Source organism: Pleuronectes platessa, chromosome 11 (assembly GCF_947347685.1).
Source record: "Pleuronectes platessa chromosome 11, fPlePla1.1, whole genome shotgun sequence".
Classification (NCBI taxonomy): Eukaryota; Metazoa; Chordata; class Actinopteri; order Pleuronectiformes; family Pleuronectidae; genus Pleuronectes; species Pleuronectes platessa.
The window spans coordinates 12,163,566-12,190,298 of record NC_070636.1 but is presented as its reverse complement, the minus strand read 5'-3'; the positions used below and the strand labels follow the sequence as shown (position 1 = coordinate 12,190,298).

Below are 26,733 nucleotides of genomic sequence, written 5' to 3'. Positions count from 1 at the left end.
CACACACGCACAGACACTTGGCGTCACCATAAAACTGTGCACACTCCAGCTGTGGTGATGACATTAAGGCAAATTAATGGTCAATTTATTTCAGCTTTTATTTGCTCCAGGGAGGAAACATTAACATTTGAATGCGTTTTAAAATCCACGCTTTCACTTTTGAGACGCATAAATTACGACATCATTTCAAAGATTGTTTTCTATCCTCACCCACAAGGCATAATGATTATCTAAGAAAAAACTAGGGCACCTGCATGAAATTTCAAACCTCCTGGCCTGACCCTGCGGGAGATATAGACTTGAAAAGCACAAGTTCTTGTCTTCGAGTGAGAATTATTGACCCAGCCAATAGCAGATAACTGCACATGATACGACTAATTAAAAAGCATCATCGGCTTCTTGGAAAACGTGTGCTCGCTGTCCTCACTCCACCTTCCCGGGGTGAGAACTCAACAGATCATCATGGGGAATACGTCCAATTTGTAGGCATCAAGCGGATGAAAACAAAAGGGTACCAAGTGTCCCACAGGAAAAAACATTTGGTTGGTGGAGTCGCCATTGTTTAGTTTCTTGTTGGTGTACGATGCCTGTAGATCTGAATGAATTACACTGAACTTTTGTGCTCAAGGTTTCTTTAAAATGAGAAGTTGACTTGTGGAGAGTCTTCTCAGGTAAATTTATTTACAGATTGAGTTTAAGATTTTAGCGTAAGGATTAATTTAGCCTACAGTACAGTTCATAAAGTTGTAAAATATAACAAGCATATAGCATTAAATGGATAAGATTTAACATGAAACTGCTGATTTATTGACCAGCTGGGGGCAGCAAAAACATGACATTATATTTATTCATTTGGCAGAAGCTTGATTTATCCTAAGTGACTTACTTGAGCACAATATTTACACACAACGACAGACAGTGTCAACAGTGTCTTGCTCAAGGACACTTCAACACACTCTGGAGGAACCTGGGATTATATCAGGATCCTCCTGGTCACTTCACGATTACTCTACCTCCTGAGCCGTGCTGCTCCTGATGAAACAACGTGTAATACATACACAGTTCTGGCAGTTATTGACACCCATGCTTCTCTTGTCTAATGTGACATGTCAAACTGTCCTCAGTGAAAAAGATCTGTTTGTAAAAAGATGACAAGATTCTCAACTCTCATGCTGACCTGGATTTATCTGCTGGAGACCACAGAGAGAGCGAGAAAGAGAGACACGTGAAGAGACAGAGAGCGAGAGAGAGAGAAAGAGAGCGAGAGAGAGGGTCAGAGAGACAAGTGAAGAGACAGAGAGAAAGGGAGAGGTGGAGAGAGAGAGAGATAGATGTTTAGAGAGAGGTTGAGAGGTTGAGAGAGAGAGAGAGAGGGGTGTAGAGAGAGAGAGAGATAGAGAGAGGTGTAGAGACAGAGAGAGACGGGTGTAGTGACAGAGAGAGACAGGGAGAGACACACGCACACACTCACGCACACACTCACACACACACTAGTTTTCCTGTCCTGATTCATGTCTCTGACTTTACATTTAGCTCATTAGTATTTTAACCGCTCAGGCTTCATGTTCCCTGTCCAGTGACAAACTGAGACAAAATAGGTCAGGCCCTATTACTTGTTACCTCCCACTTAAGAGACATTTCAAAATAGGAAACGAGAAATAAAGCTATTCTCCGCACATTGATCTGTGTAGGCAGCCAGATTAAAGAGGACAGTGTGAACAACATAATCTTAGAACCAAAGAAAGTAATAAACTCTTATTAGGAAAACCTGCTATGTTTCCTTAAGCAACCTCTGATTGAACACATGAAGTTCAGTTTGCTCATCATGGGGAGAACTAATCAACCTGTGGAAGTAAGCCTGATGAGGGATTATATAAATTCAAACTTATTAAACTATAAATTTGTTTAGAAAAAAAATCATTGTTATAAACTGAGGGTATGACGTTTGAAAAACGTGGGTATTTATTGGCGTGGGGAAGTCTAACAAAAGATACCACTGAGTTGCATGATGGGAAATACATACAATAGAATCTGGTACTTTTGAACTTGACTTCTTTTAGGGAATAATAACAATAATTTTGAACATTATTGGTTTATAATCTGTCTCTTGCAAACCTCCGGAACGGCTCAACACTAAATTTGCACCATTCAATCAGATCTCTGTTCTACACCAGCGAACATAACCATTTGTACATAATTTGCACTTACGATAAAATCACACCTTGTTTCATAAGATGACACAAATCTTACCCCCAACAAGCTTTTTTTTTTCTTCATTTATACCGATCAGAATGGATACCTGTGTATTAAATCCACTGCTCTGCCAGAAACAATCAAAAAGAAAAACCTTGTCCTATAATCCTCCTGTCCACTCACCTCTCTTGATGCCACGGTTACAGTTTGTGCAGTCTGCGGGGCCAAAGGAGCACCCCCCTCTGGTGATAGCTGGAATCACACTGCTGTACGCTGCGTAGCTGTTGATCCTGCAGGGCTCTCCGTAGCAAGCTTCCACCGAGGTGCAGCAGTACACCGGATGGCTGATCCCTGAGGGCTGCGGACTTGTGCTTGGGCGTAACTTGGGTCTCTTGCCACTCCTTGGGCATAAAGTGAGGGGCGTCCCGGGTGAGGGGGAGGGGTCCGGGTGGCTGAAGTGGACGTAGTAGCCAGGGAAACAGGTGTAAGTGTGCGGGCTGATGGTTATGGGTGCTGGGTGGGCGACAGAATGAGGAGGCTGCAGATGGTGATGGTGGTGATGATGGTGGTGATGATGGTGGTGGAACACGTCGGCCAGCGAGCCGTCCTCGGGTTCCTTGAAGGTCTTGTCCTCCAGGAAGAGGGCCAGTCTGTGACAGTACTCGACACACCTCTCCTGGGAGCAGCAGTAGCAGGAGGACACCTTTGTCTCCACCTGCTCCTCTTTGATTGTTTTTAAGGAAAATCCCAGAGCGGAGCCACAATGGAGTGCGTGCCTGAGACACTCCTGCCCCCCTGTGGCGTCTTTCCACTCGGGATCCAAAGCTTCTGTCTTACATAAACTGCAGCATCCCTGGATGTTGGGGTCCAGCTGGGAATGAACCGGATCCCCTGTACCCTGTTGTCTGTGCTTTAGTTGCTCCTCATGCTCGGGATGCATTGTTCTTTTGGTCTGCGTTGCCCCTTTACACAACGGTTTACCGCTAACCTCAACCTGAGTCGTAGCTGCTGCGGCTTTAACGCCACTCCCTGGCTTGGCCTCTGACTTCTTCTGCCGTTTGGTTCCGTAATGGGCACTAGTGAGTTTGAGCAGAGTTGCGGCGGTGAGACCTGCTTTACGCCGAGGGGTTGGCGTGAGCAAGCTCAGCCAGTCAATGTCAAGCGCTTCCAATGACGACCGCTTCTGTTTTTTAGGTTTTTCTTTTAGTGTCGCTTTCCCTCCTGATGAAACCTTTTTGGTTTTATGATCTCTGTGTTCAGTTTTAGCGAGACTATCTCTAGCTGGATCTTCAGTAGAAGCCTGCGGTTTCTTCATGACATTTGACGTTGCAGGGCTGCCTCTGTAGAGCAGCAGGCTGTTGACAGCCTCGGCATTGAGAGAGGCCATCCTCCGCCTGCGGGGCTCAAGGACAGATGTGGGCAACATGAATAAGGCGTCAGATTGGTTGCTTTTTGGTTCCAGTGCTTGTTGATTGGCTGTGGATGTTTTCTTTAGTCCAGATTTGGTCCTTCTTTGAATGGAGCTGGAGTGCAGCTTCTTCATGCTTTTATCGCTCCTTTGTTTCCCAGATTTTGGTGCATACTTTTCTTTGCCCACAACTGCTTTCTCCTCCAGACGGGTGAGCAGGACGCAACAGTCCAGTGCATCTCCATCGCCTACAACCAGCGTCTTCCTCCTACTCCTGTGAGACTCTTTCTTATCGTTCTTTTTCTTCCCTTTCAGCTCAATCTTTCTTTCTTTCCCCTTCGGCACACCACCTCCCTTTACCTTGCGTCCCTTCTCCTTCTGGCGCTGTCCGCATTTCAATGACTGGCTCCGCTGAGCTTTCACCATGGTCTCAGCGTCCGTGAGCAGATACACTGCCTTCTCCTCTTCATCCACAGGGTCCTGCGACGGTGTGCTTCAGCTCAGAAAAGGCCTTCACTGAACCTCATCATGGATCATCAGATGAGTCCATACAATCTCTAGGGAGGGAGACATAGATCAGACCTTGAACCACACAGATTTCACTTTTGCAGAATCTGAGAGTGACTTAATGTAAAAGACAGGATCTTCTGATGCATTATTTAACAACCGGTTTTACTTAGTTTGCTGTCAATTTCCAGATCCCCCGAGAATAAGACCAGTTAGACAACCCTTCTCCTTAACATGCAAAGTAGACACAGGAAGCAAGAGAAACTCTGTTAAAGAGCACATTATAGTTTTTTATGTTGTAGACTATAGGATCACATGCACTTCAGCTTCTTTCTCATTTTGAATGACTGTCTTAGATCCTGAAAAAATGATTTGTGCTGTAGCTTCTCCATGCTTTGATTTAAGATTGCAACAAAAAATATAAAAAACCTATAGATTTTCCATCCTTTGTATCAATAAAGACAATTGTCAGCTTCTTGAACCCATGGAGAAGCACATCACTGACTCATACAATCCACCACGAGCCAAACATTACAACCCACTCACAGCAAAAACACACAGGCACCAAACAAGAACGGGCATTCAGGTCATTTTATCATGCCTGATATGATGAATTCTTTCAGAACAGATTTGAATCTCAAATTCACAATGCCACACCAGTTTCATTTTTACCAAAGGCTTCAATGCCGCCTGCAGCTAATTTCCACAAGTACTGCTGAGCTTCGCAAAGAGATGGCAATTAGATTAAACATGACAAGACTGAAGACCGTTTGACCTCAAGGGAGAAAATACTGTGTCTTCACAAGGTATTTAGACAGTATTGCTATGTAGTATTTTAGAGAGAAAAAACCTACATGATAGTCATTCAAAAATAATCCATTTCAATCAACAATTATGACAAAGTGGAAACCCGTCGCTAAGTCATTGACTTGTTTGTGGACTGAGTTTGCCATTTTGTCCAGCGACTTGAAACTAGCGGTTGAGACCACAAACTCCTAATGAACATATTTACAGACACTTTCGCAAGGGCTTCATCTTCCAGACCCGGAGTCTACGTCCATTTTTATATAAAGTCTTTTCTTAAGACCAATTATAAATGAGTGGCAGGGAATTTTTTCTGCAGAGAATATGTCTGTATCTTCTCAGTTTCTCCTTATTTTGCTGTCTTAGGGACATGTTTGAGCTACAGCCTTTGGGCAGTGGGCGTGAAGTTCCCAGGCAATAATAGTGCATAGGCTTGTGACTTTTTAATACCAGGTTATGTTATAGGGCCATTATTGTAGCAAAACTATTGACAAATGTGAGTCTCAATCCGTATGTGTGTAATCTCCAAATGTGTATTGAGATCTATAAATGTGTATTCTGAATACCTATTTTTAGATATTTATTTACACATGTACACATACAATAACGCACACACAGACTCTGTAAACATATTTGGGGATTTGCTTTGTACATATTTGAAAATCTGATAACGCTCACATACACACACAGATTTTAAGATTTGGGATTTTTATACATTTTAAAATCTATTTAGACACACACACATTCTAAATACAGATTTGCAGATCCATGTACACCTTCACAAATCTCATTACACATTTGGAGATTATTTTACACATTCACAATTCTGATTACTAACAGACGGATTGGAAAAAATGGCCCCATAGTAATATTGCTGCCTGTGACTTTCCTCTGCTCTGTCATGGATGTAAAAAGATGTTCAAAGGAGGGCAGGGCTCAGTTATACACACACTCACACACACACACACACACACGAAGAAGTGTGCACTTTGGCTGCATTCACACAAAATCCTGCACCTTTGGCGCCTTCCTAAAGGGTTGTGTGAAGGTTCAGGAGGTGTACGTTCCTCTGATTCACTGCTTTGTTCTTGCTTACGCCGCAACCTCTCGTCAGCCGGGGAGAAGGTGAAATGAATGGATGGTGTCTTTATAAGCCATCCTGCATGGTGTACATTTAATTTGAGATGGATAAAGTCGTCCTTTTTGGCCCATCGATCTAAAATAAAAGATGTTGTTCGAAATTTTTGCTAATGTATTAAAAGCTAAAAACAGACTCTCATTTATAACAGTATTCAGCCCTCTTGCTTGTGGCAACTTGGGTCAGGTGCATCCTGCTTCACCTGGGACCAACTGAATTGATTAGACGGAGTTTAGGAAGGCACACACCTGTGCAACGAAATTTTCGTAATTCACACTGGACGTCTGCAAAAAGTAAGCCATGAAGAAAAAAGAAACTCTCTGTAGACCTCAGTGATAAATGGGGAAGAGGCTTAGATCAGGGCAAAGGCATAAGGAGAGGTCCTTGAAGAAAACCTGCTCTGACATCCAAACGACATGAAATTGAGGCAGCACGGCGACGACATGAAGCATACATAGACTTGGGGACAAGTCATCGACCTTATTAATACCAGCTACTGAATCAAGTGTGGTAATATTGAACACTTTTGTTTGTCAATTAAAGATTTAAATGTTTGATTGTTGAAAAAAAAAAAAATCATAAACATGTCTAGAGTGTTGATCATAAAGATGGACGACGCATCTCTACTTCCTCCAACTATCCAGAAATGAAGCCATGGTATCCTGAAAACGAGTGCTGCCATCTTGTATATTTTGAGACAGACTCTACACAACAGAGATCGGGGGAAGGAGCCGTGGTAGGAAGCTCCCACTGATACACAAGCCTTTAAATCCAAACTTACCAACAACATTAACCCTGTGAACAAACATCCCTTGATTAGAATTACCTGAAATGACAGCCAATTTATTTGACTTGTACTTTTTTGTTTGGTCTATGCTGAATCCATCAACATGGGGGAGGCAGGAATCATGACCTGTACTGCAGCCAGCGACCAGCGACTTAGACGTTTTGGCTTCACTTTTAAAAAGCTGTCTTGTCGTCCATCTTTATATACAGTATATGGAAAATGCTAGTTTTATGCTATTTCTTAATTATGTGTTTTTTAATTAATTAAATGTGCAAAAAATATAAAGGGGTCTTAAGCTTATATTCGTTTGTCTATGAGGTCGAAGAGGCAACAGACATTTTAAAATGAGCTGACTTCTAATCTGATCTGGGTTTCACCGTAACTAGAGGCAGAAACAAACCATGTCAACAAGCTGGCACAGAGTGAATCAACAGCATCCATATCATAAGAGAAGTAAATAAGATTGACCGTCTGCACTTCACAGGTGTCCACTTCTCCGCACTCTCAACACAGAAAACCCACCTCACTGAGAGAAAAAACCTTTAGAGGAACTGATGAATCAACTGCCCGTGACCTTTATGCAATGACACTCCTGCGTAGAGCATGAAAAGATGGATCATCGTCCTTCTCGCTGCAGCTCGACTGAAACACAATTACGCCACTTGACCTCCAAGAAATAAGTGAACACGAGCCATTTTTATATATTAAGTACCTCTTGAGCCGGAAAAAACCCTCCAGCTTTCACAAGCACTCCCTCAAATATTAGTTGGTTGCAATAATGACTGATGCAAAATGTGCAAGATCAATAAGGTAACTAATTCCTTTAACGCACTGCTTACATGTATATTCCTATCTGCCCAGGTTGGTATAATAATATCTCTTTGTCCATTTTCAAGGGAAAAACTTCCAGCCTCTCATGGCTTATTTTTGTCAAATCTTTCTACTACAGCAAATGGCTCCACTTTAAGTCTATGAAGCAATCCATACAACTCCTGACGCTGTTGTAGGCAATATTACAATATAATGCAAACAGCATTTAGTGTGTTATTTAAATATTGTTTAAGCTGCAAATTGTTGCATCTAGCTTTTAATTGTCGAAAAATTGTGCAAATGACTCTCACACTTTCTTAGAGCCTTGAAGTTACATGTTTAAATGTTTTGTTTAGTCCATGTTAAGGTCAAGTCATCCAGTACTCAACTGCTTTAAGACACTGACTCAAGTACACAGTATACATATAAGACAATAGGAAGGTAACACCACAGAAATAAATGATACGATCCACAAGTGCAGAGCTTTAGCGGGAAGAGTTTGTGGGAACCATTCACCAGTTCTATGGTTTTATTTTGAAGGAAATGCAATAGTATTTTGATCCATGGGAGTCCTGATAGTGAGAAACATACAGTTATATATTCCATGGGTTAGGGTTAGGAGTTGATTGCAACATGTGACACATCCACCCACCCAACTAACCACCCAACCATACATCCATCCATCCATCCATCCACACATCCATCCAGGATGTTTATCCTGTCAGCGTTGTGGGAGGGACAGAGTCAATCCCGTCTGACTTTGAGTGAGAGAAACCTGCGCATGGAAGCAAAAAACATACCATACAAAAACACACAGAAGCCACAGCAGACCATCAGGTTCAAACCTTTAACGCCTGCTCATATATACCTATAACACAAATGATGTTCTTGCCCTTACCGATTCTTCTTTTTATAAATCACATCACGTCATGTGTAAATGTCATCTGTGTTTATCAGTGAGCCACTTATAGCTGCGACTGGGCTTTAGGTGATTATAGACGAGCAGTAAATGGGAGTGTATGTACATGTCTACCTGTGTAGATGTGTGTGTTTGTTCTAATTTTGGTAGCATCTTTAGGACATGTTCCAACACAAACACTGACCCTGTCAAGACCAGTAGACCTCATGGGGACCAACACTTTTTGGTCATTTCTGAGGTCTCGGTTTAGATTGTGGTAAGATGTGAATTGTGGTTAGGCTAAGGTTAGAGTTAGGCGTTAATTGATTATGGTTAAGTTTAGGGATATGGATTTGGTTACAAGGCCACAATGAATGGAAGTCAATGCAAAGTCCTGATAGTTTGGCTGTGCAACCCTGTGTGTGTGCATAATTTTGCGTAAAATCTTTTTACACTCTATCATAAGTTGCCTCTATCCCCACAGTGTGATACTGTTAACAGTCATAAAACTGTATTTTAAATAAGTCAAGAGACAATGATAAATAGTTATGACTCAATAAAACACACAATCTCAAGTATAATATTTAGCACAGTTAAATAACAGATTCACTAAACAGCTATGACAACCTGTTATGATGTAACATTTAATGAGGGGCTGTAAAACCAAAACTTACTGTGGGTTTTCTTACAGTGCTTCAACTACTAGGAGCAAACAGAGCCAGTTTTATTTTCTTACATTTTTCCTGTCTTTCAGTAACAATAATTGAATCTGCCTAAAGTAAAATGACTGTGAAGCTTGTCCAGGATATTTCTAAAGCCTGAATATAACTATGTGTCTCTATTGAAGCATTTTAATGCGCTCTTAAAACAACTGAGAACACAGCGGGAGTTGAATGGAACTAAAAATACAAACGCAGCTCGACTCTGGAGTGGACGCAGCGATCTGACTGGACATTTTCAAACCATCTCAGTCTGCCCTAACTGCCGAAGGACTCGGTGAACCTTGAAATGCAATCCATGAGAGAGAAATTTAATTTCCAGATAACGAGAGGACAGAAGGAGCCTCACATTGAGCTCCTGTCTGCAGATATCAAATCAAGTTGCTTCATTTGAATAAGACAAGCATGCAGGACGGAAAAGACAAGAGCTCGTTGAGGAGCGTCATGATTTCCACGCGGCTGGACACTCACCACGATGAGACCACAAACTCAGGAGGGATTTTTTGGTTAAAATTCATTGTTAAGAAAATCAACTGTAAACAGGGCTCTAGTTCAGGAGCACTACACCCTTATGCAAAGCCGCACACACACCAGCACAAATACAGGTTCTTAAAAGCTCCAACATTTATTGTATATTTAAACATTTGTATCATGAGTGAATAAAACTTCTAGGGACAACCTCTGATTACTGGTTAAAAGCATAATTTGACTGATTATTTTTTAGATGATAAAGCTCAAAAAGTGGAACTTGGCTCATATATATATGTTCACTGTACTTAAACTTAAAGAGCAGCTCCAGCACAGGCGTGTTAAAGAATGGTAAAAGATGTCATCTCTGAGGCATCATTTTGTTTGTAGATGGTTAAGTGTTGAAATCGTTGCATCACAAAACTCTTTCTGATAAGACAGAATCAGAAGCATGTTTCTCCCTTTCAGACTTTTGCTGAATAATTCACTTTGCCCTTCTGAAATACTTGATGAATTAACTTTTTCGGGCCTTCAGGAGCTGTACATGTGCACACGGGCAACAGGACCTGCTTGTGTTTCTTGACGTTTCCCAGAAGCCTCTTGTATGAGAGGTGAATGGACTTTAAGCAACACAAGTCCAGTTAGTTATGTGCTCATGTGAAACTCCTGAAGGTTTCATGACCTGAATGACTGAGACACTGACATCACATAATCTTCTGTTATTTATCACTGATCCTGTTAGCAGCATTTATTTCTTACAGCTTGTTAGCCTGGAGCTAATTTGAGTTATTTCATACACTATACAATAATGAATCAAATTTTGAAAGTGTATTAAATGTATTGTGTCGAATCTTAGTCTGCAAAGTAACTATAGCTAAATATAACTAAATATATATAAAATACGTAAACACAATTTTGTTTAACAGGTTTGTTCTTCGGGCTGAGAGGATGGTTAAAAATATAAAGCTTAAAAACGAAGGACAAGAAAGACAAACACTAGATTATTGTTAATGTGTTAAATAATGAATAAACCTCTTAAACAATGAATAAGCAATATATCCATGGATTTAAAACTAACTCCAAAACATGTGTAGAGCATATAAACAACATTGAATTGTTCGCACTTAGTTAAATTAACCAGAACTATATACAATCGTTTGAATGATATCCATGTCAACCAGAAAAAACATTGAACGGCTGTTCCTCTGTTAATATATAATATTAAACACATAATATCAGATGACATGAGCTGTAAAGACCGACAAGGCATATTGTTTTATTGCCCAGTAGTTGCTCTTTTTTCTGATGTGTGCTTTTAATTATCCCTTCTTAGTGCCGTGACACTCGTGTTGGGAACCAATGAGAAGATAATTCTTGTCCTTAATTTACAGGGAGTAAAAACACACTTACTTAAACGTAATGCAAAGTAAATGGAGCAGAACTGACACATAAAAGCTACTTGGTGATAATTCGGGCAGTCTCTGTCTCTTCTCCTGATGGCACCTTAACTGACTGCAGTTCCGTATGCATCAGGCCTTATATGGACATTTATATCAAGATTTTAAAATTTCATATTAGTCTATATCGATAATTTTCATGATAAATGTCAACTTAATGTTTCTTTTGAGTTACAAAAACCCCGTTGTTTTGCTCCTGGGTAAAGTTTATGGTTTCACACTCTTCTTTATGAACAGAGAAAGACAAACAACCAAGAATTTACGAAATTTGAGGTAGATCAATCATGTATTATACCTCCTCACAATAAGCATTAAATCAATATATTGCTTGTATTTGCTAAAGAAGAAAATTATACTGTGATAGTTATTAGTTTTATTGTCCAACGCAATTATTTGTAGGCTTTAAATATTCATGTGAGGCTTCAGATTTATCCTGTGACCCGTTCAAGGGTCCTGACACTCACGGTGGGAGCTGGGGAGAAGATGAAATGGAAAGACGTGTTGTAAACGTAATGCAACCCAAAGTAAATGGAGCTGACTGACACACAAAAGCTACTTAGAGAGAGATTAATCCATGACCCAAAATTATCACCCTCTCCTGCTGATGGCATGTTAACTGACTGTGGCGTGTATGAGGAGCAGGACAGAGGAAGAGGAGGAGGAAGAGGGGGAGGTTGCCTGACTGTCACACACACGCACACAAACACACACTTATCGAGAAGAAGGACATGGTGTGGAGCTGTCATCATGACACACACACACACCAGGGGAAGTAAGCCCTGAGGCAGCTGGTGTGCAGCTTCAGATAATAGTGCATATCACCAACTCCACTTTCCTGGAGCAAACCAGCAGCTCAACAGTCCTAACACCACCAACACCAACCATCATCCACCACCAACACCACCTCCCTGCTCCACCTCCATGCACACACAAGCGCAAACACACACGCACTCCTCTGGATGTGGAGGATTTCAGATATAAACGCAGTTAAAGGCAGATGTGTGTGTGTGGAAGCAGGCGTGTGGTGGAGCTTGTAGTTGGCCATGGTGGTGGCGGTGGTGGAGGAGGACAGTGTGGATGTGACAGCGCGCAGCCTGCGATACACGAGAAGTGGAGGAAAAGCTCCACAGCGGGGAAACGAGTCTGAAACACCCGGACATCCTCGATCAATGTCGGCGTGCGTGTCCGCGCGGAGCCGCTGGTTGATATCAATAACAACCATCGTGGATCATTATTGTGATCATCATTATTTTTGAGTAAAGGCTACAGCCCGAGTAGTTACACGCAGGCTACACGCACCGACCCCCCCACCCTCCTTCCCGTCTCTCCAACTGTGACGGGAGCCACAGCCGCGGATCGTCGTTACCTTTCCGTGCGGGTCCGAATCCGGGGGGCGGGGGGGGGAGAGAAAAGCATCGGCGTCCGCGTCCTGAGTCGCTTCCCTCGGTCAGTTTCCACGCGGCGGGGCGGCGGAGCTGCAGAGGGATCCGCGGAGCGAGGAGCCCACGGTAGCTGGAGACATGGTGAACAAATCGGTGAGCGGTGACCTACTTCCGAAGTGGCATGCTGGAGATAATATCCATGCGCTGCCTGCATTCACATGCACCGGGACATCCCTGCGTGATACTCCTGCAGGGACTAAACTCGGTCTCTACTCGAACACTTCGCAGGATTCGTGAATATCCAGCGTTTCCTGCAGCGTGTCCTAAAATATCGATATATGATCAATTATTGGAATATCTGGGGTTTATTTTGGCAGCCAGGGGCCAAAAACAAACTCCTCCCAATAAGACCACTTCTTCAAAATAGAGACATCAACTGAACCTTACAGTGATAGAGTGAGGAAGATGTATTTTCTACGGATTTTATCCTAAAATATGTTCAGAACTTAACAGACCCAAGGAGAAATGGGTGTGAGATGATCAACAACACATCGGTTGCCTTCTATAAAATGTAGAGCTATATTGTATTAGGATACAACTGTAAAATAAATTTAAACCGTCCAATTACTATGAGCCCATACAGTAGCATTCACAACCATAGACTAAAGTACTTCATTATTTTCATCTTAATAAAGAGGCAAACAAGGAGAGAATATAGAAAATAAGCTGAAACTATGATGAAATATAGAAACACAGGTTGTCTACTGTATAAAGTAGAGCTACATTATATCAAAAATACTACAGTAAAATAACATTAATCACTCCATATTGACACATAACAGAAGTAACACCAGTCACTGTGCATACAATGAGCCTTGTATAGAAAATAAGCTGTACACTAAGATGAATAATACACTTGTTGCCTGCTATACAAAGTAGAGCTCCTGTGGGAGTCATATTACGGTAAACTAACTTTAAACTCCTTGAATTCCTTGTTGAAATATAACAGAAGTATGTCTGTGCATAAAACACACTCTAATGAGCCATAACAGTCAACCCTCTAATGACTGAATTATAAAAACAATCAAAGGATAAATAACATCATATTCTTCTCTTAATAGAGAGGAAAATAAATAAACTAAGCATCAAACTCCTATGAATAAAACACAGATAACTTAGATGAAGGGAAGCCAACCGGGTCCTTGGGGACAATTATAGCAGGCGATTGCACGCCCACTTAGACTCACTATATTATAATCCATATGGTGATATTGCAGTAATAAGATCATTATAAATTCACTGTGTAATAGCACACTTAAGTCCCTCTATGTGCAGTCAACACTATCATTGGCACTATTATGATATTACACTGAATATCTTTCGATTTTGGACACGCAAAGATGTCTCATTGGTCTTTTGTTACTACTTGATGACATTTTAATCAAGAAACCTATAGATTAATCAATAGTGAAAATGGAAGCTGTAGCCCTAGAATTAACACTATAAAATGTGATTGACTACATCATAAAGTCATGGAGCACACGGAGTCCCATTGCAACAGCCACATAAATGTTATTAAGTATACGATCACTGTCAAGTCACTAATGAGCCCTATATCAAATATATGAATCCCTAAAGGAATATTCCACTGTTTTTTTCCCTCATCAGATTAATGACAGCAGAAAATAGAAGCATGTATCCCACTTAATTAGTCTCATTTACTGTATCCTTTTCTCTTAATGACACATGCAATCTAATAATATGGATGAGCGATCTGTCCCAGCTTCTCATTTATAAGCCTGCTGCTGATAAGATTGGCCTGTTGTGACACACGTGCACAAAAAACACACGCACACACACACACACGCGCGCGTTCACGCAGTCGATGGAGACCGCTCAGCTCCATGGACTCCCTCAGTGGGTGTTCAATTTACAAGAAAACTTCAATATCTGCTCAAAGCAGCAGTTTCCGCCTTTTAACAACAAACCGATTTGGAGAGGCACCAGGTTATCAATTTAGTGGGAAGTCAGAATCAAGCTTTACTGGAATAAAATGCGGATTGTCCTCACCGCCGTCAGCTTTACACTGTGTAATTAACAGCTGTAAACGAGCCGAGTGTGTTGAGTTAATGAGGCATGAGCAGTGAACCAAGCTGAGGGAGTGTAGACTGCTGAGAGCTGACCTGCTCTGCAATAAACACACTCTGCAACGCACTGCAGAGAGACGACCGTGACGACTGAACGCCTCCCGCAAGCAGGAAGCACTCAACCACTCACCGATACCTCTTATACACCAAAATTAGTGAGTAGACAGCGGTCTTTTTTGTATGTTGGCCCATCCGCTAAAAAAGGATGATTGACCCCTTTCCAATTGCCCGGTGCCTCACGTTCAACATCACCAGAAGCTCAGCTGCTCATGTTCACCCGTTTGTAATTTCTCCATCACTGCCGCTTAAAGCCAGAGCCGATAAAAACCTGAGTAGAGCAGAGTCCTTTGACCCGGAGTGAATGCTGATTGTGTCCGTTCCCACTGCAGACAAAAGCCAGATGTTGGTGGGTGTTAGTGGCTTTTTTTGACCAGTGGAAAAATGGCTTCACCCACTTACTCACTCCCTCACCCACTCAGGCTACATCCACACTTCTGTGTTTTCATTTGAAAGACATCAGCTCTATGACAGATACGCCTGGCGTCCACACTGCCCCAGAGATTTAGAGCCACTAAAACAGAAAAGATTGGAAGCTCTGTTTTACTTTGAAAACCCTGGGGCCGCGTTGTAGTCTGAATGGGCAGAAATGTTTAGAAACAATGACGGAGACATTCAAGACCGCAGCCATGACGTAGCCTTCGCTGATTCGTCAGGCTCCTATCACATGACCGCGTACCAGAAGAAAACACCCAAGCATTTTCCTTGGCTTCATATACAGAACGCAACATGGATAATTTCAAGAGTTGCTGACCTTGCTGGGTTTGCTATTGTGCAGTTAAATGCTGAAGCAACTGCTCACATGCAAAGGAGACGAGCTTCTATTCGAGGAATCTGTGCACGCATGTCCAGTGTATGTGAGCGGTCATGTGATATATGTGTTTTCAGTTAGAGAGCCAAAGTACTTGTGTGGAAAGAGATGGTTTAATCATAGTATGGATGTGACTTACTGACTCACTCAGTCACTCACGCTACAGACATAGAGCAGATGTGTAAAATTGCTGTGCGCTCACATGTTCATTGTGCGCTCACATGTTCATTTTGTCCTCACTACTGGAGATATTCAATACGTCCTTCATCCAGCGTTAAAACAACTTTTTATATTCAACCTGAGGGGATCAGAAAAAGCTGTGAACACAAACACAACACTTCCAAGTGTATACGTCCAACTTGTTAGCAAAAATGTTGCTCATTATACGTATGCCAGACACAGAACATACATAAACACTCATTTGAAGTTGTGCTTCTGGAAACCTGTCCAACATCCGCTCTCCCTTTGGCTCTGGTTCTCGTCTCTACCAGCTTCGTACCAACATTACACTGGGAGAGCGGTGAGACAGAGCCAAGGCATGAACAGTGGCGTTGGTTACCTTCAACAAGGAGGTTTGTCAGGTCATTTATTTTGTCAGCATGATAACCCACAAACTAAAGAACGGATTTCCATGAAATTAGGTGGAAGGATGGGACATGGGCCAAGAAATAACTTTTTGGCCAAAGAAAGGATTTTTTTTTTTTTATCACCATCTTTGAAATTACAGTATTTTCTTGCCAAAGTTTCCCCTTTTCATGGAATGAATGGATCTGGATGATGAAAAATGAGGCATATTTATGGGACAGATATCTATTAGTGTGTGCAATCTGGTGCAGCTTGACTGAATATAAGGCAACTTTGGGGCCTTTGCGGTGGGATGTGCTCCATCGAATACCAGGTAATTATCAGCAAAGACTGAGGGAGGCAAAATGAAAGGAACACTGAAGTAGGCTAGAAGTATATCAGAGAAAACACAACATCACAAATTTGACCCACAGTTTCCTTGATGAGGATCAGGTAGATGAGGGAAAGTTAACCTGTTTAATCCCTCAGGGAGACCTCAATGTCCTGGTTTAAGAGATGTAATATGACAGCATCACTTAAGAGTTGTGGTCGTTTGTATTGTCTTAGTTTGCTCTCGACCATCTTCATCACAGATTCCTCCAAACTTACCACATTTGGTCCTTTGTCTTGCCCCAGAAAGCCTCACATCAGGGAGTTATTCACTGTGGATGATGAATTTGTCCTTCTGAAGGTAGAGAGACGGCATCATTGCAAGTGAAATAACACAGTGATACTTTATTGATCCCTTCCTCCACTTGCCCCTGCCTGAAAAGTCACAGCTCAGATTGTGCTACAGACCAGCCGCCCACGAGCTGCCAGGGCATCAGTGCACTGTAAACAAAAAGTTTACAAAAATATCCACTGCACGCTCTCGAACTGAGAGATTATTTATAGGAAGAGGTAACAGCTATGATGTAAAGTCGGCTCTGTCACTTTTAAAGAAGTTTGTAGCACAGCACTCGATAGATTTACATTTTCTCAAGGCTATGACTACTTAAAAGAAAAAACAAAACCATTCCTCCTCTTGCAAATAAAACATTGATTGCATAAGAAGTTACAATTTGCCTCATTTTAATCAACTTCCTAAAAGGGAGCCTAAAGTAACCTGGTTTGGCGGCTGGCTGTATTAAGGTAAAAAATTCTGCATTCTGGTAGTTCTCATCATACTGATGCTTTTCCCGGTGTTCGTATTTTCCTCGGTAAGTTTATTTAAAATTTGTTATTTGATAGTTTAAAGATAGACAGATTGACAGATGAGAGTGACTCAACATTGGTGGAGCCCATGTGTAGGCGGGACCACACTGCCGTGTCTCCAAACCTAGAAAATACAGGTCTTAGTGAAGCCAGTGCACAGAATTTATTTTATTTATTGTTTCATAATGTAGTCTTCAGTTTTATAGTGGCCACTTTTGAAATGGTACAGTGGAAACAACATGAAGAGTTCAGGAGCTTTACAAAAAAAGTTTCAGCTCAATGTTCTTGCTGTCAGACTCTCTCACTGCTCTAAAAAACAAAACACTTTGCAAAACCTGCTTAAATCCGAACAGCAGAAGGACACAATTAGTGACGAGATGTTGAACAGAGTGAAGCATTTAGCAGCTGAGGAGCCAGATCCTCCCTGAGGATTTGGGAGAATCTAAAGTGGAGCGCTAAAGGGGGGGAATATTGGTCTTAAATTCTCCAGAATGTACAAAAAAGCAAATGTCTGTAAAAAATATATCAGCTCAAGGGACACATATTATTCTCATTTTCAGGTCCATAATTAGAATTTGTGCTATTACTTGAAAAATGTTACATGCTCTAATGTTCAGAAAACACATTGCTGTCACTCAAACTGTCATTCGCTGCGGCTCCTCTTTTCAGCCTCTGTCTAAAACACTTGCTTTTGGCTCCTGTCTCTTTAAGGCCCATCTCACGAAAAAGCCCAGCCTGCTTTGATTGGCCGGCTGGCCCACTCTATAGTGCTTGGTCAACGTGTAGGAAACGTCGGCCTTCTCTCTGTCTTTCCCTGGCTTTTATAGGTGGGGTGCCAGACTAGCTACACAGAGAGCATTATGTAAATGTCGGGCGTGCTATGGGCGAGGTGTTTAAGGAACTTCCTAAAGGTGACCTTTGGGATTTTTTAACCTGTTAGATCTTTCACAGATACAAGGGCCATCAGTCCCCCTATGAAACCACATTTAAATGTACTAGATCTGTGTTTGTGTGTGGATCTGCAGCAAATTAGACATGTTCATTAATATCAGTCCCCTAAACACGCCAGATTTTTTTTATCACAATCCAGTAAAAAAAACATTGTTAAAGAAAACGAGGGGTTCTTGCATCCTTCCACCGATAATTAGTCATTCCTGCAATGCTCGGATCTGACTTCCCCTCAATGGACTCAGCACCTACAGGGCCGGCCGCAGCCTCAAGTACAGGAAGACAAGAGGTTTCACTTTAGTCAGGCTCCAAACCTTTGGGATTTCCCTCCTCGTCGTCGCCAACATCATCTGCAGATACAGCCAATAACAATAGTAACAATGTAAATCGGCCTCTTGTGAACAATACCCCCCCTGGCTGCTGTGCTTGTGGTTAAACAAAACAACAATGTGTTAGTGCACCAAAAATGCAACAAACATCCATTAAACCACTGTGGTTTACTTAGCCACATAAAGGACAGCGGCAAGTAGCTCGGCAGCGAATGTTTACTGTCAATTTCCCAATCCAGAGGGAGAGGACGCGGAGTGTAGTTAGCTTCCTTAAATTGATATTTATGATTTTAGCGTGATTATTCCTAAATAATAAGTATTCCAGTGAAGTGATTGGTAAGGCCTGAAAACATGTGTATTTTGACCAAAGCCGTTTAAAACACAGTGTGACACAGAGAAGATTTTGTGTCGTGCATGGCTAATGGAAACAGTGTGATTCATGACTGAATGGGCTGTTTGTGCGACAATTGTATTCACACAACATAGTGTTTGTGTGGGTTAAACAACATTTGAAGGAAGAAAGTGTATAAATTGAAGACTGCATTTTTTTTTTTTATCCCAGAGCCACAGCATCGGAGAACACATGAGGGATTTTCCAGGGGAAATGCATGAAAACAAAAAGGACGCATAGCGATGACTCAGCCGTGAAACAAACGAGACAGTGAAAAAGTGGGTAAGGTCGATAAAATCAACAAATAACGGCCAAAAAGACAAAAAGCATATTGCTTACACAAACCCTTTTAAAAAGGTTTGCGACTAGCAGAGCAAGTAGTAGGCTGTTATTCCTCATCGTCAGTGTGCAGCCTCCAGATGTAAAGATTAGAGTTAACCAGCACAAAGCAGATACTGGACAGGTAGTGTGATTATCTGCTTCTACTGTTCCTCTTCAAAGAGATGAGGCGAGGTGCCAGGCTGCCTGATGGGCAAAAAACGACAGCGGAGGGGAGGAAGAAAAAGAGAGAGAGAAGGGAGTCAGACAGAGAGAGATGGTGATGAAGACTGAAGTCGGAAAGATCGAAGCAAGAGCACGAGAGCGGAGGGGAGAGGCGGAGGGTGGAGAGGGGGATCTCACACCTCACATCTCAAAGACAGAAGAAAAAAACTTTTTTTTCGACGTGCGCCCTTCTGCTTTTCCTCGCTCGACAGTTCCTCTGAGATACAGTCGTTCGACTCAGACTTTCTGAGAGAGCAGGAGCGAGAGAGGGAACAAGAGGGAAGACGTCGATGGAGGGCAGGAGGGGGCAGGAGGGGGGCGGAATGAAAAGACAAGAGAGTGATGGATTGAAATAGCACAGAGAACGGAGACAGAGAGAGATTGTCGTCCTCCTCATGAACAATGAGTCTCTGATGGGGGAGGCCTCTCGCTGGATCTTCAGCCCAGCTGAGGAAGGAGCGACGGGGAGGGGGCCAGCCGCTCGCTCCCCCCCCGCCCCCCTCCCACCTGCCAGGGACTCAGTCATGCTTTTAGCGTCTGCCAAACTGAAGGACTCTTGGTGCTGTGTGCTTTTCACTGAAGGAGCCTGACGTTTGTCAATCACACTGAGGGCTTCTGTTCTGCTGTGTTCGGCCTCAGCCAAACAGGCTTTAACGCCTCCCTCTCCACCAACACACACTCTTTCTCTCCCGTGTAAACAATCCCAGTGTGTGTGAGAAGTGAGCGAGGACCCCGGCTCTGAAAGCTCCAACATCCAGTGCAGCTGTGGGCCGGCCGACAGCTGACGCCAGGCTGCGGGTCTCTGCTCGGTTTTCTCCTTCCTTTCCACACCAGCTCTGCCTCCTCCTCCTCCTCCTCCTCCTCCTCTTCTTCTTCTTTCCATGAAACAGACCTGTAATTTTCACAGCTGTGTCTTGGGCAGGGAGCCAGGGTGAGCGAGGGAAAGAGAGGAGGAGAGACAGAAAGAGGGAGAGAAGGAGAGAGAGGTGGTGGCTAATGGCTTTTAGAGGAATACAGGCCCCAGCTTTGCGTTGCTAATCCTGAGCCACTCACAACGCACTGTTCATTCAAACCAGACAAATACTCGGACAATCAAAAAAGATCAACCTATAGAGCTCATTAACATTGTAATACGTACACATCCAAAGTGAAATTCATGTTCTCCCCCCCCCACACACAGAGGTAATAACACATTATTTTACATCTTCATCAAATTTTTTTGTGGTTTTTCTTGGTTATAATGAAACCATTATCAGCAAAGTGTCGTCTGGAATCTGAGAACATCGCCCCTCCAAAGATCAGTAGACAGGTGGTAATGAGGTCAACAGCGTTGCCTGATTAACCCTTTCACTCGGAGGTGAAACAAAAAAGCGATTGCGCCCAAACTGAAGGCAACAACCCTAATTTGAGGGAAAGCTATTTGGAATAAAAACGTAGTAAGTACAGTAGGTCGAAGTGGAGCCAGGAAGTCAGGCGGTCAACTGGGATACTTGTTGAAAAAACTTTACCATTCCCCTTAATTTTCTCCTCCAAATAAGAAAGAATAATACTAATAATACTTTTAGAAAGGTCGCCACTTTCCCAGATCTCAGCTGAGGCCGGATTACCCACAGGGCATAGCAGGCATCTGTTCTCCGGTGTTCAGTGGTTTGGACTAATTTTAATAAATATTTCCACAGAAATATGAATCATTAAAATACAATGCAGTAAATAACAAGATATTGGATTTTTTGGTGTGTCCTGCTTCATTTGCTATGTTGCAATGTCTCATTGGATGTGTTCAGGTGCAGTAATGGGGGGTGGACATCCTGCACTTTAGCGACACATCCACTGCAGTTATGTATAACAGAGGAAAATACACTGGAAGCATAAAAATATGCTTCACGCTGCATTTATATGAGTAAAAGGCAACCAATGCATCATGGATTTTTTGAAATATCTGTGAAAAAACATATCTGTCCTGTCGGATGTGTGTGGGTCACGCTGTTAAACTGCTTCCAACCCCAACAACAAACACCAGCAAGGCAAAGAAACCTGAGAGGCTAAACCTGGGGTGAGAAAACCCTTAAAGCATTTGCCTTACCACTTGTTTCTATTGGTTAATCTGGTTGCTTTCAGCGCACACTTCCTAGAGGAGGACAACTCAGATCAGTGTTCCCAGTGGAAATTACACTCTGGACTTCATCATTACAGATTACATGTTGCATATTCCTGAGTGGTAGTGGGAGAAAATAGGGTTTCTAATTGGGAGCCTCACAGTTAAGGTTTTCCAAGGAGTACAGGGGCCCTTAAGGAAAAAACACACACAAGAAAGAAAGCCCAAACATTCAGGGAAGCGTGCTCCAAGTGTCAGGAATCTACAAATATATGTTGTCCTTGTTTGTAGAGCTGCTTTCAAACATAAACTAACATTTTCCAGAGGGGCTGCAAGTGAGAACGCAAATGTCCAAGTTTCTCCTGACACTTCCCGGAACTTTTTCTGCCCTCCCCCTAAATTGTTTATGGTCGGTAAATGTCCGACTGAGCCCAGGTGAGAATACAGCTGGATGAAGGTCACAGCGAGCGAGTGGGAGAAACTGAAAGACTTTAAATATCTCAGGATGAAAGAGAGGTGCATAGACATAGAGGAGGAAGATGTCGTCTTGGACAGACAACAAGATTTAAGATCTTTGGTTGATGAGTTGTAAACAAAAACACTGATTTCCGCATCAGAATTTATATTTCATGTCCGGGAACTACTAGTTCGCGCAGGAACTACCCCCTTCGCCGGAGTGTTACTGAAATGTTCCTGTTGTTTCGAACGTGGCTGTCCCACACAATCTCCTGCTGTCTTCAGGAGTGATAAAGGCTTATCTGGCTTTTGTTGCATTAGTTGTATTTCAGATAGATACAGATAGATACATTTATTTATCCCAAACACATGCTAAGTCACACGACATGCAGATGAGGGAAATTTGTCCTCTGCTTTTGACCCATCTGGTGAACATCGCAGGAGACACAGAGCAGTGGGCAGCCATGCACGGCGCCCGGGGAGCAGATGTTGGGGGAGTAAGGTGCCTTGCTCAGGGGCACTTAGACAGTGGGGGTAGGGAGAGTGCTCTTTGGACTTTGGAACAGATCCAGGTGTTGTCCATCAGGTATGTTGTATTGTCACTGCGAGGAGTCGAACCAGAGACCTCCCAGTCCGATGTCCGTAACTTTCTGCCCATAGTCCAATTTTTCTGCCACTAGTCCAACGCCTCTTCAGGATTTGGAGCCGGTTCCCTTTAATGTTTGTGCTTTCAGTCTCGCATTTACAATATGACAACACAGCTGTTTTCAGACATGGACTCTGGGGAATGTCCACACAACGGGGTCCAGACTTTCTCTGGAGTTGAACAACGCAACAGGAGATTCTTCGCTCAGACGCGATCACAACAACACAGAAACCTCCGGGCGACCTCAGGCGAGGGGCAGTGCAGCATTGAGGAGGCAAAACGACACCTATGAATTCCTAATGCAGCGATCAGAATACCCATAATTTCTATTAGCGGGTCGGCAGCAGAACATTTAACCAGAGTGTCTGAAAGCAGCTTCAAGGCGGTGGAGAGGCGGTGGACTAGTGGCAGAAACTTGGACTATGGGCAGAAAAGATCTCTGGTTCGTCTCTGGTTCGACTTCACGGAGAAACAACAAAAAGACGAACCTGGATTGATCTGTCCAGAAATCCAAGAGGATTCTCCCTACCCTGTCTAGTGCCCCTGAGCAAGGCACCTTACTCCCCCAACATCTGCTCCCCGGGCGCCGTACATGGCTGCTCACTGCTCTGTGTGTCCTGCACCAGATGGGTTAAAAGCAGAGGTTAAATTTCCCTACCTGCATGAGTGTGCCTGTGCATGTCTGTGCATGTGTTTGGGATAAATAAATGTATCTTAATCTTAATCTTAATCTGTACATACAGTTCCAAAAAAACATGCAAACCCAGTTCAAATCCACATATCAACGACTGACCGCAGTAGTTGGAAAAGCTACATAAAAGAAGACACTTTGTACTGAGAGGCATCCAAACAAATCAAACCCAATGAGCTGCTGACTTCCTGTTAGATAATATTTAACATCACTCTGAGGAGCGCTATGCTGTGACGACGACAAGATAAACGGGACATTCCCTGTTTTCGTTCATAGTTAACTATACTTTTATGTGTTATATTGCAGGATGAGAAGAATAAACCACATTTAGTTGGTCACATATCTGGTTGTAGTATAGACCCTGCTGGAGTTTCTTGTACCCACATGTGGCCTGTATCTGAGCAGGAAGTGTTTGTCTCCTCTGGGACAGCAGGGAGGAGGAGGACGCTGTGTTTTGGTGACATGACGCACATTCCCCTCCTCTTCCTCCTCTGCCTCCTCCTCCTCCTCCTCTCACTTCTTCAGAAATAATAGGATTATGCGCAGGATTGATATTCAGCTTCACGGCTCGCGTGTGGCCGCTGCGCCTCTATTTAACACGCTGCCATGACAGGCGTGTCAAGGTGGGCTGTGAACTGACTGGACACAAATACAACCACGACCTCCACACACTGAGGCTCTATTGTCGGGCCTCTCTGTTCACATGAGGATTTTAACAAACACCATTATCCCGAGGAACTCACCGGGCAACTTGTATTCCATGTGCGTTATAGCGCCAGGGTCATGTCAGAGTCTGTGCTTTCCAGGAGCAGACGAGTAACCTTTACACAAATATGAGGTTTAAGCTTTTAATCCAAATACGACTGTGAATAAAAATCTATTTTCTAGTCGAGTATCATACAAAGTTTGTCCAACACAGGTTTATATATTGTTTATTTTGTCGGAAAACGTCATGACTGCCTTTACCAGAGTGAAAATATTAGGAAAAGTCCTGCATTCAAAGTCTCACTTAAGTTAAAGTGCAGACATTTGACTTGATTAAATCTTCCCCAACCTGCTTTTAAAAGAAGTGAAAAACTGCTTTGTTTTACAGCGACTTCACAAAATCACTAAATTCTGCATGTATTTCGACATTATTTATAGTTTGAGCATTTATATTGTTTTCTATAGTTTTTAACGCTTCTGATCTACACTTTTATCCTTCTTTTACTTCTGGGAAGCACAATGAATGATCTGTGTGTATATCCTTATGCGCTATAAACATGTATTTGCCTTGATCAAAAGGCAAAGTAGTCTTTAAGCTGATGGCTCATTTAAAACTAATATGCTGTGTTTGCATTCATTGCCAAATATTCTCTTAATAAATATATTGGGCGATATATCGGTATAAGAAATTTTGTACTTCCTTATATTGAAATCAACCCGCAAAAATCCATATCAGTCCACATCGGCTTTATTTGTTATTATATATTAGCAGATTATCAGATTTTTTTTATAGATCTGGTTAACAAGGAGCTAATTCTAATGATTTTATATAGCTCTGGTATCAATGCAATGTCATTAACAATATCTCTCTCTAAAAGAAGTGGATTGACAGTATCAAGTAACAACACTGGTAAATAAACAATATCAATACTTCCATAAACAGCTAAATCACAAAAGTCCAATATATATTGATCAGTAGATTGCTAATAGATTGTGAGGAGATATAACACATAATGATCTTCAGCTCAGATATGTACACATGTTGGTTTTAAAACTACAATCTTCACTCAGGAGCAAAAAACTGTCTTTAAACTTAAAACAAACAATAATGAGACATTGGCCGTGATAATTACCAACATACACCGATATGAAAAATGATCTCGATCTCATTTTGGGTCCATGTTGTGCAGCCCTCACGTGCAGGCTGCTGCCAGTAACTCTAGCCCCCAACAGAACAAACAAGCATCCATCACACAGAGTCGCTCCTCAGCAGAGTGGAGCCTCGAACTCACTCACACAGAAGCTGCTCGTGGGACATTTTCCACGACCACGAGCTGAGTGTGAGCTCGATTTCCACCTGCACGAGACTGGACACACGCGCGCACACACACGTACACCCACGTACACTCACACACACACACACATAGAGCTGACATATCCTCGTGTTATTACAGATCAGCAGCAGAAGTTACAGGATCTGTGTATGTGTGTGTGTGTTTGAGTATGTGTGTGTGTGTGTGTGTGTGTGTGTGCGTGTGCGTGTGTGTGCGCGCACGCGTGTGTGCCACATTGTTCCAGCAGCTGCAGCCCCATCGCTCGATCCTGACACTTTCAGTTTTACACGGTGGGAGTTCAAGGCAGAACCAGACTCTTACCTTCCTGGAGCCCCGAACACGAGCCGGGGGTCGATGGTTCTGAGGGAAGAGGGATCACTTCCACAGGACGAGGGGGAGATGCGTCAGGTGTACACTTCCCTCGAGTGGAGGAGGAAAACCCAGTGGAAGCAGACTCATGTTGAGTTGATCGACCGAAGCCCTTTTCCTCTCGGTTTTCACTCCGAGCTGCGCAGCTCCGTGCACCGCGCGTAAAAACCCACTTTAATCCACGATCCGGGCGCGAGGGATGAGGAGAGGCGTCCTCCCGCAAACTACCAGCGACTTCAGCGTGTTTTTACATAACAGCATCATCCGCTTTTTATGTTGACGCATCAAGTAGCGAAAACATGGAGTTTCTTAAAGGGCCACGGACGCGCCGTCCACATGTCACCGTGGGCCGGCAGCAGGGCCGCCCCTGCTGTGCCTGACAGATGGCTTTCACCTCGTTAATGACTCTAAGCCCCCTGCCTCTCACACTTGTGTTCCCCCCGGTACGGACACACACGGCCCCTGCTCTGCTGCTCCTCTGCTCCGGCCTCAGCGAGCTGGTCTGCGGGGAGAAGCTGGAGCTCCGAGCTAAAACCTGCTCTGACATGTGACTGAGGAGCTGTCTGCTGCACGAGCACTTTGTTGTTGGTCTGTTTAAAGTCGACTCACTTTCACACTCACACGTGCTGAGGGGTGGAAATAAGGATTTTTGATGTGATGGACTTAGATTGTTCAGTATTCAGTTTAGTAGCAGGAAGTGGTCATCACATATTAGCTGCCATGATTACACACTCCTGTCCTGGTTAGACTAAACCATACTAAACTATACTATACTAACATAACACAATATTATAATATAATATGATAGTATAAAATAATTATAATAATAAGTTATAATACATGTACGATATGAGAGGTGCGTATAGAGCACATGTATTAATT

At 42.8% G+C, this 26,733-nt stretch overlaps 1 protein-coding gene across 1 annotated transcript in view; it reads right to left on the bottom strand.

Moving 5' to 3' along the window:
- The window catches only part of bahd1 (bromo adjacent homology domain containing 1), a 34,387-nt gene extending 8,238 nt beyond the window's left edge, over nucleotides 1-26,149 (bottom strand). Inside the window, exons 1-2 of the mRNA XM_053434847.1 lie at nucleotides 25,804-26,149; nucleotides 2,377-4,158 (exon numbers count right to left, since the gene is read on the bottom strand). Coding sequence (XP_053290822.1) covers nucleotides 2,377-4,027 — 1,651 coding nt within the window. The 5' untranslated portion in view covers nucleotides 4,028-4,158; nucleotides 25,804-26,149. The remainder of the gene's footprint in view (nucleotides 1-2,376; nucleotides 4,159-25,803) is intronic.
- Nucleotides 26,150-26,733: the final 584 nt, after the last annotated feature.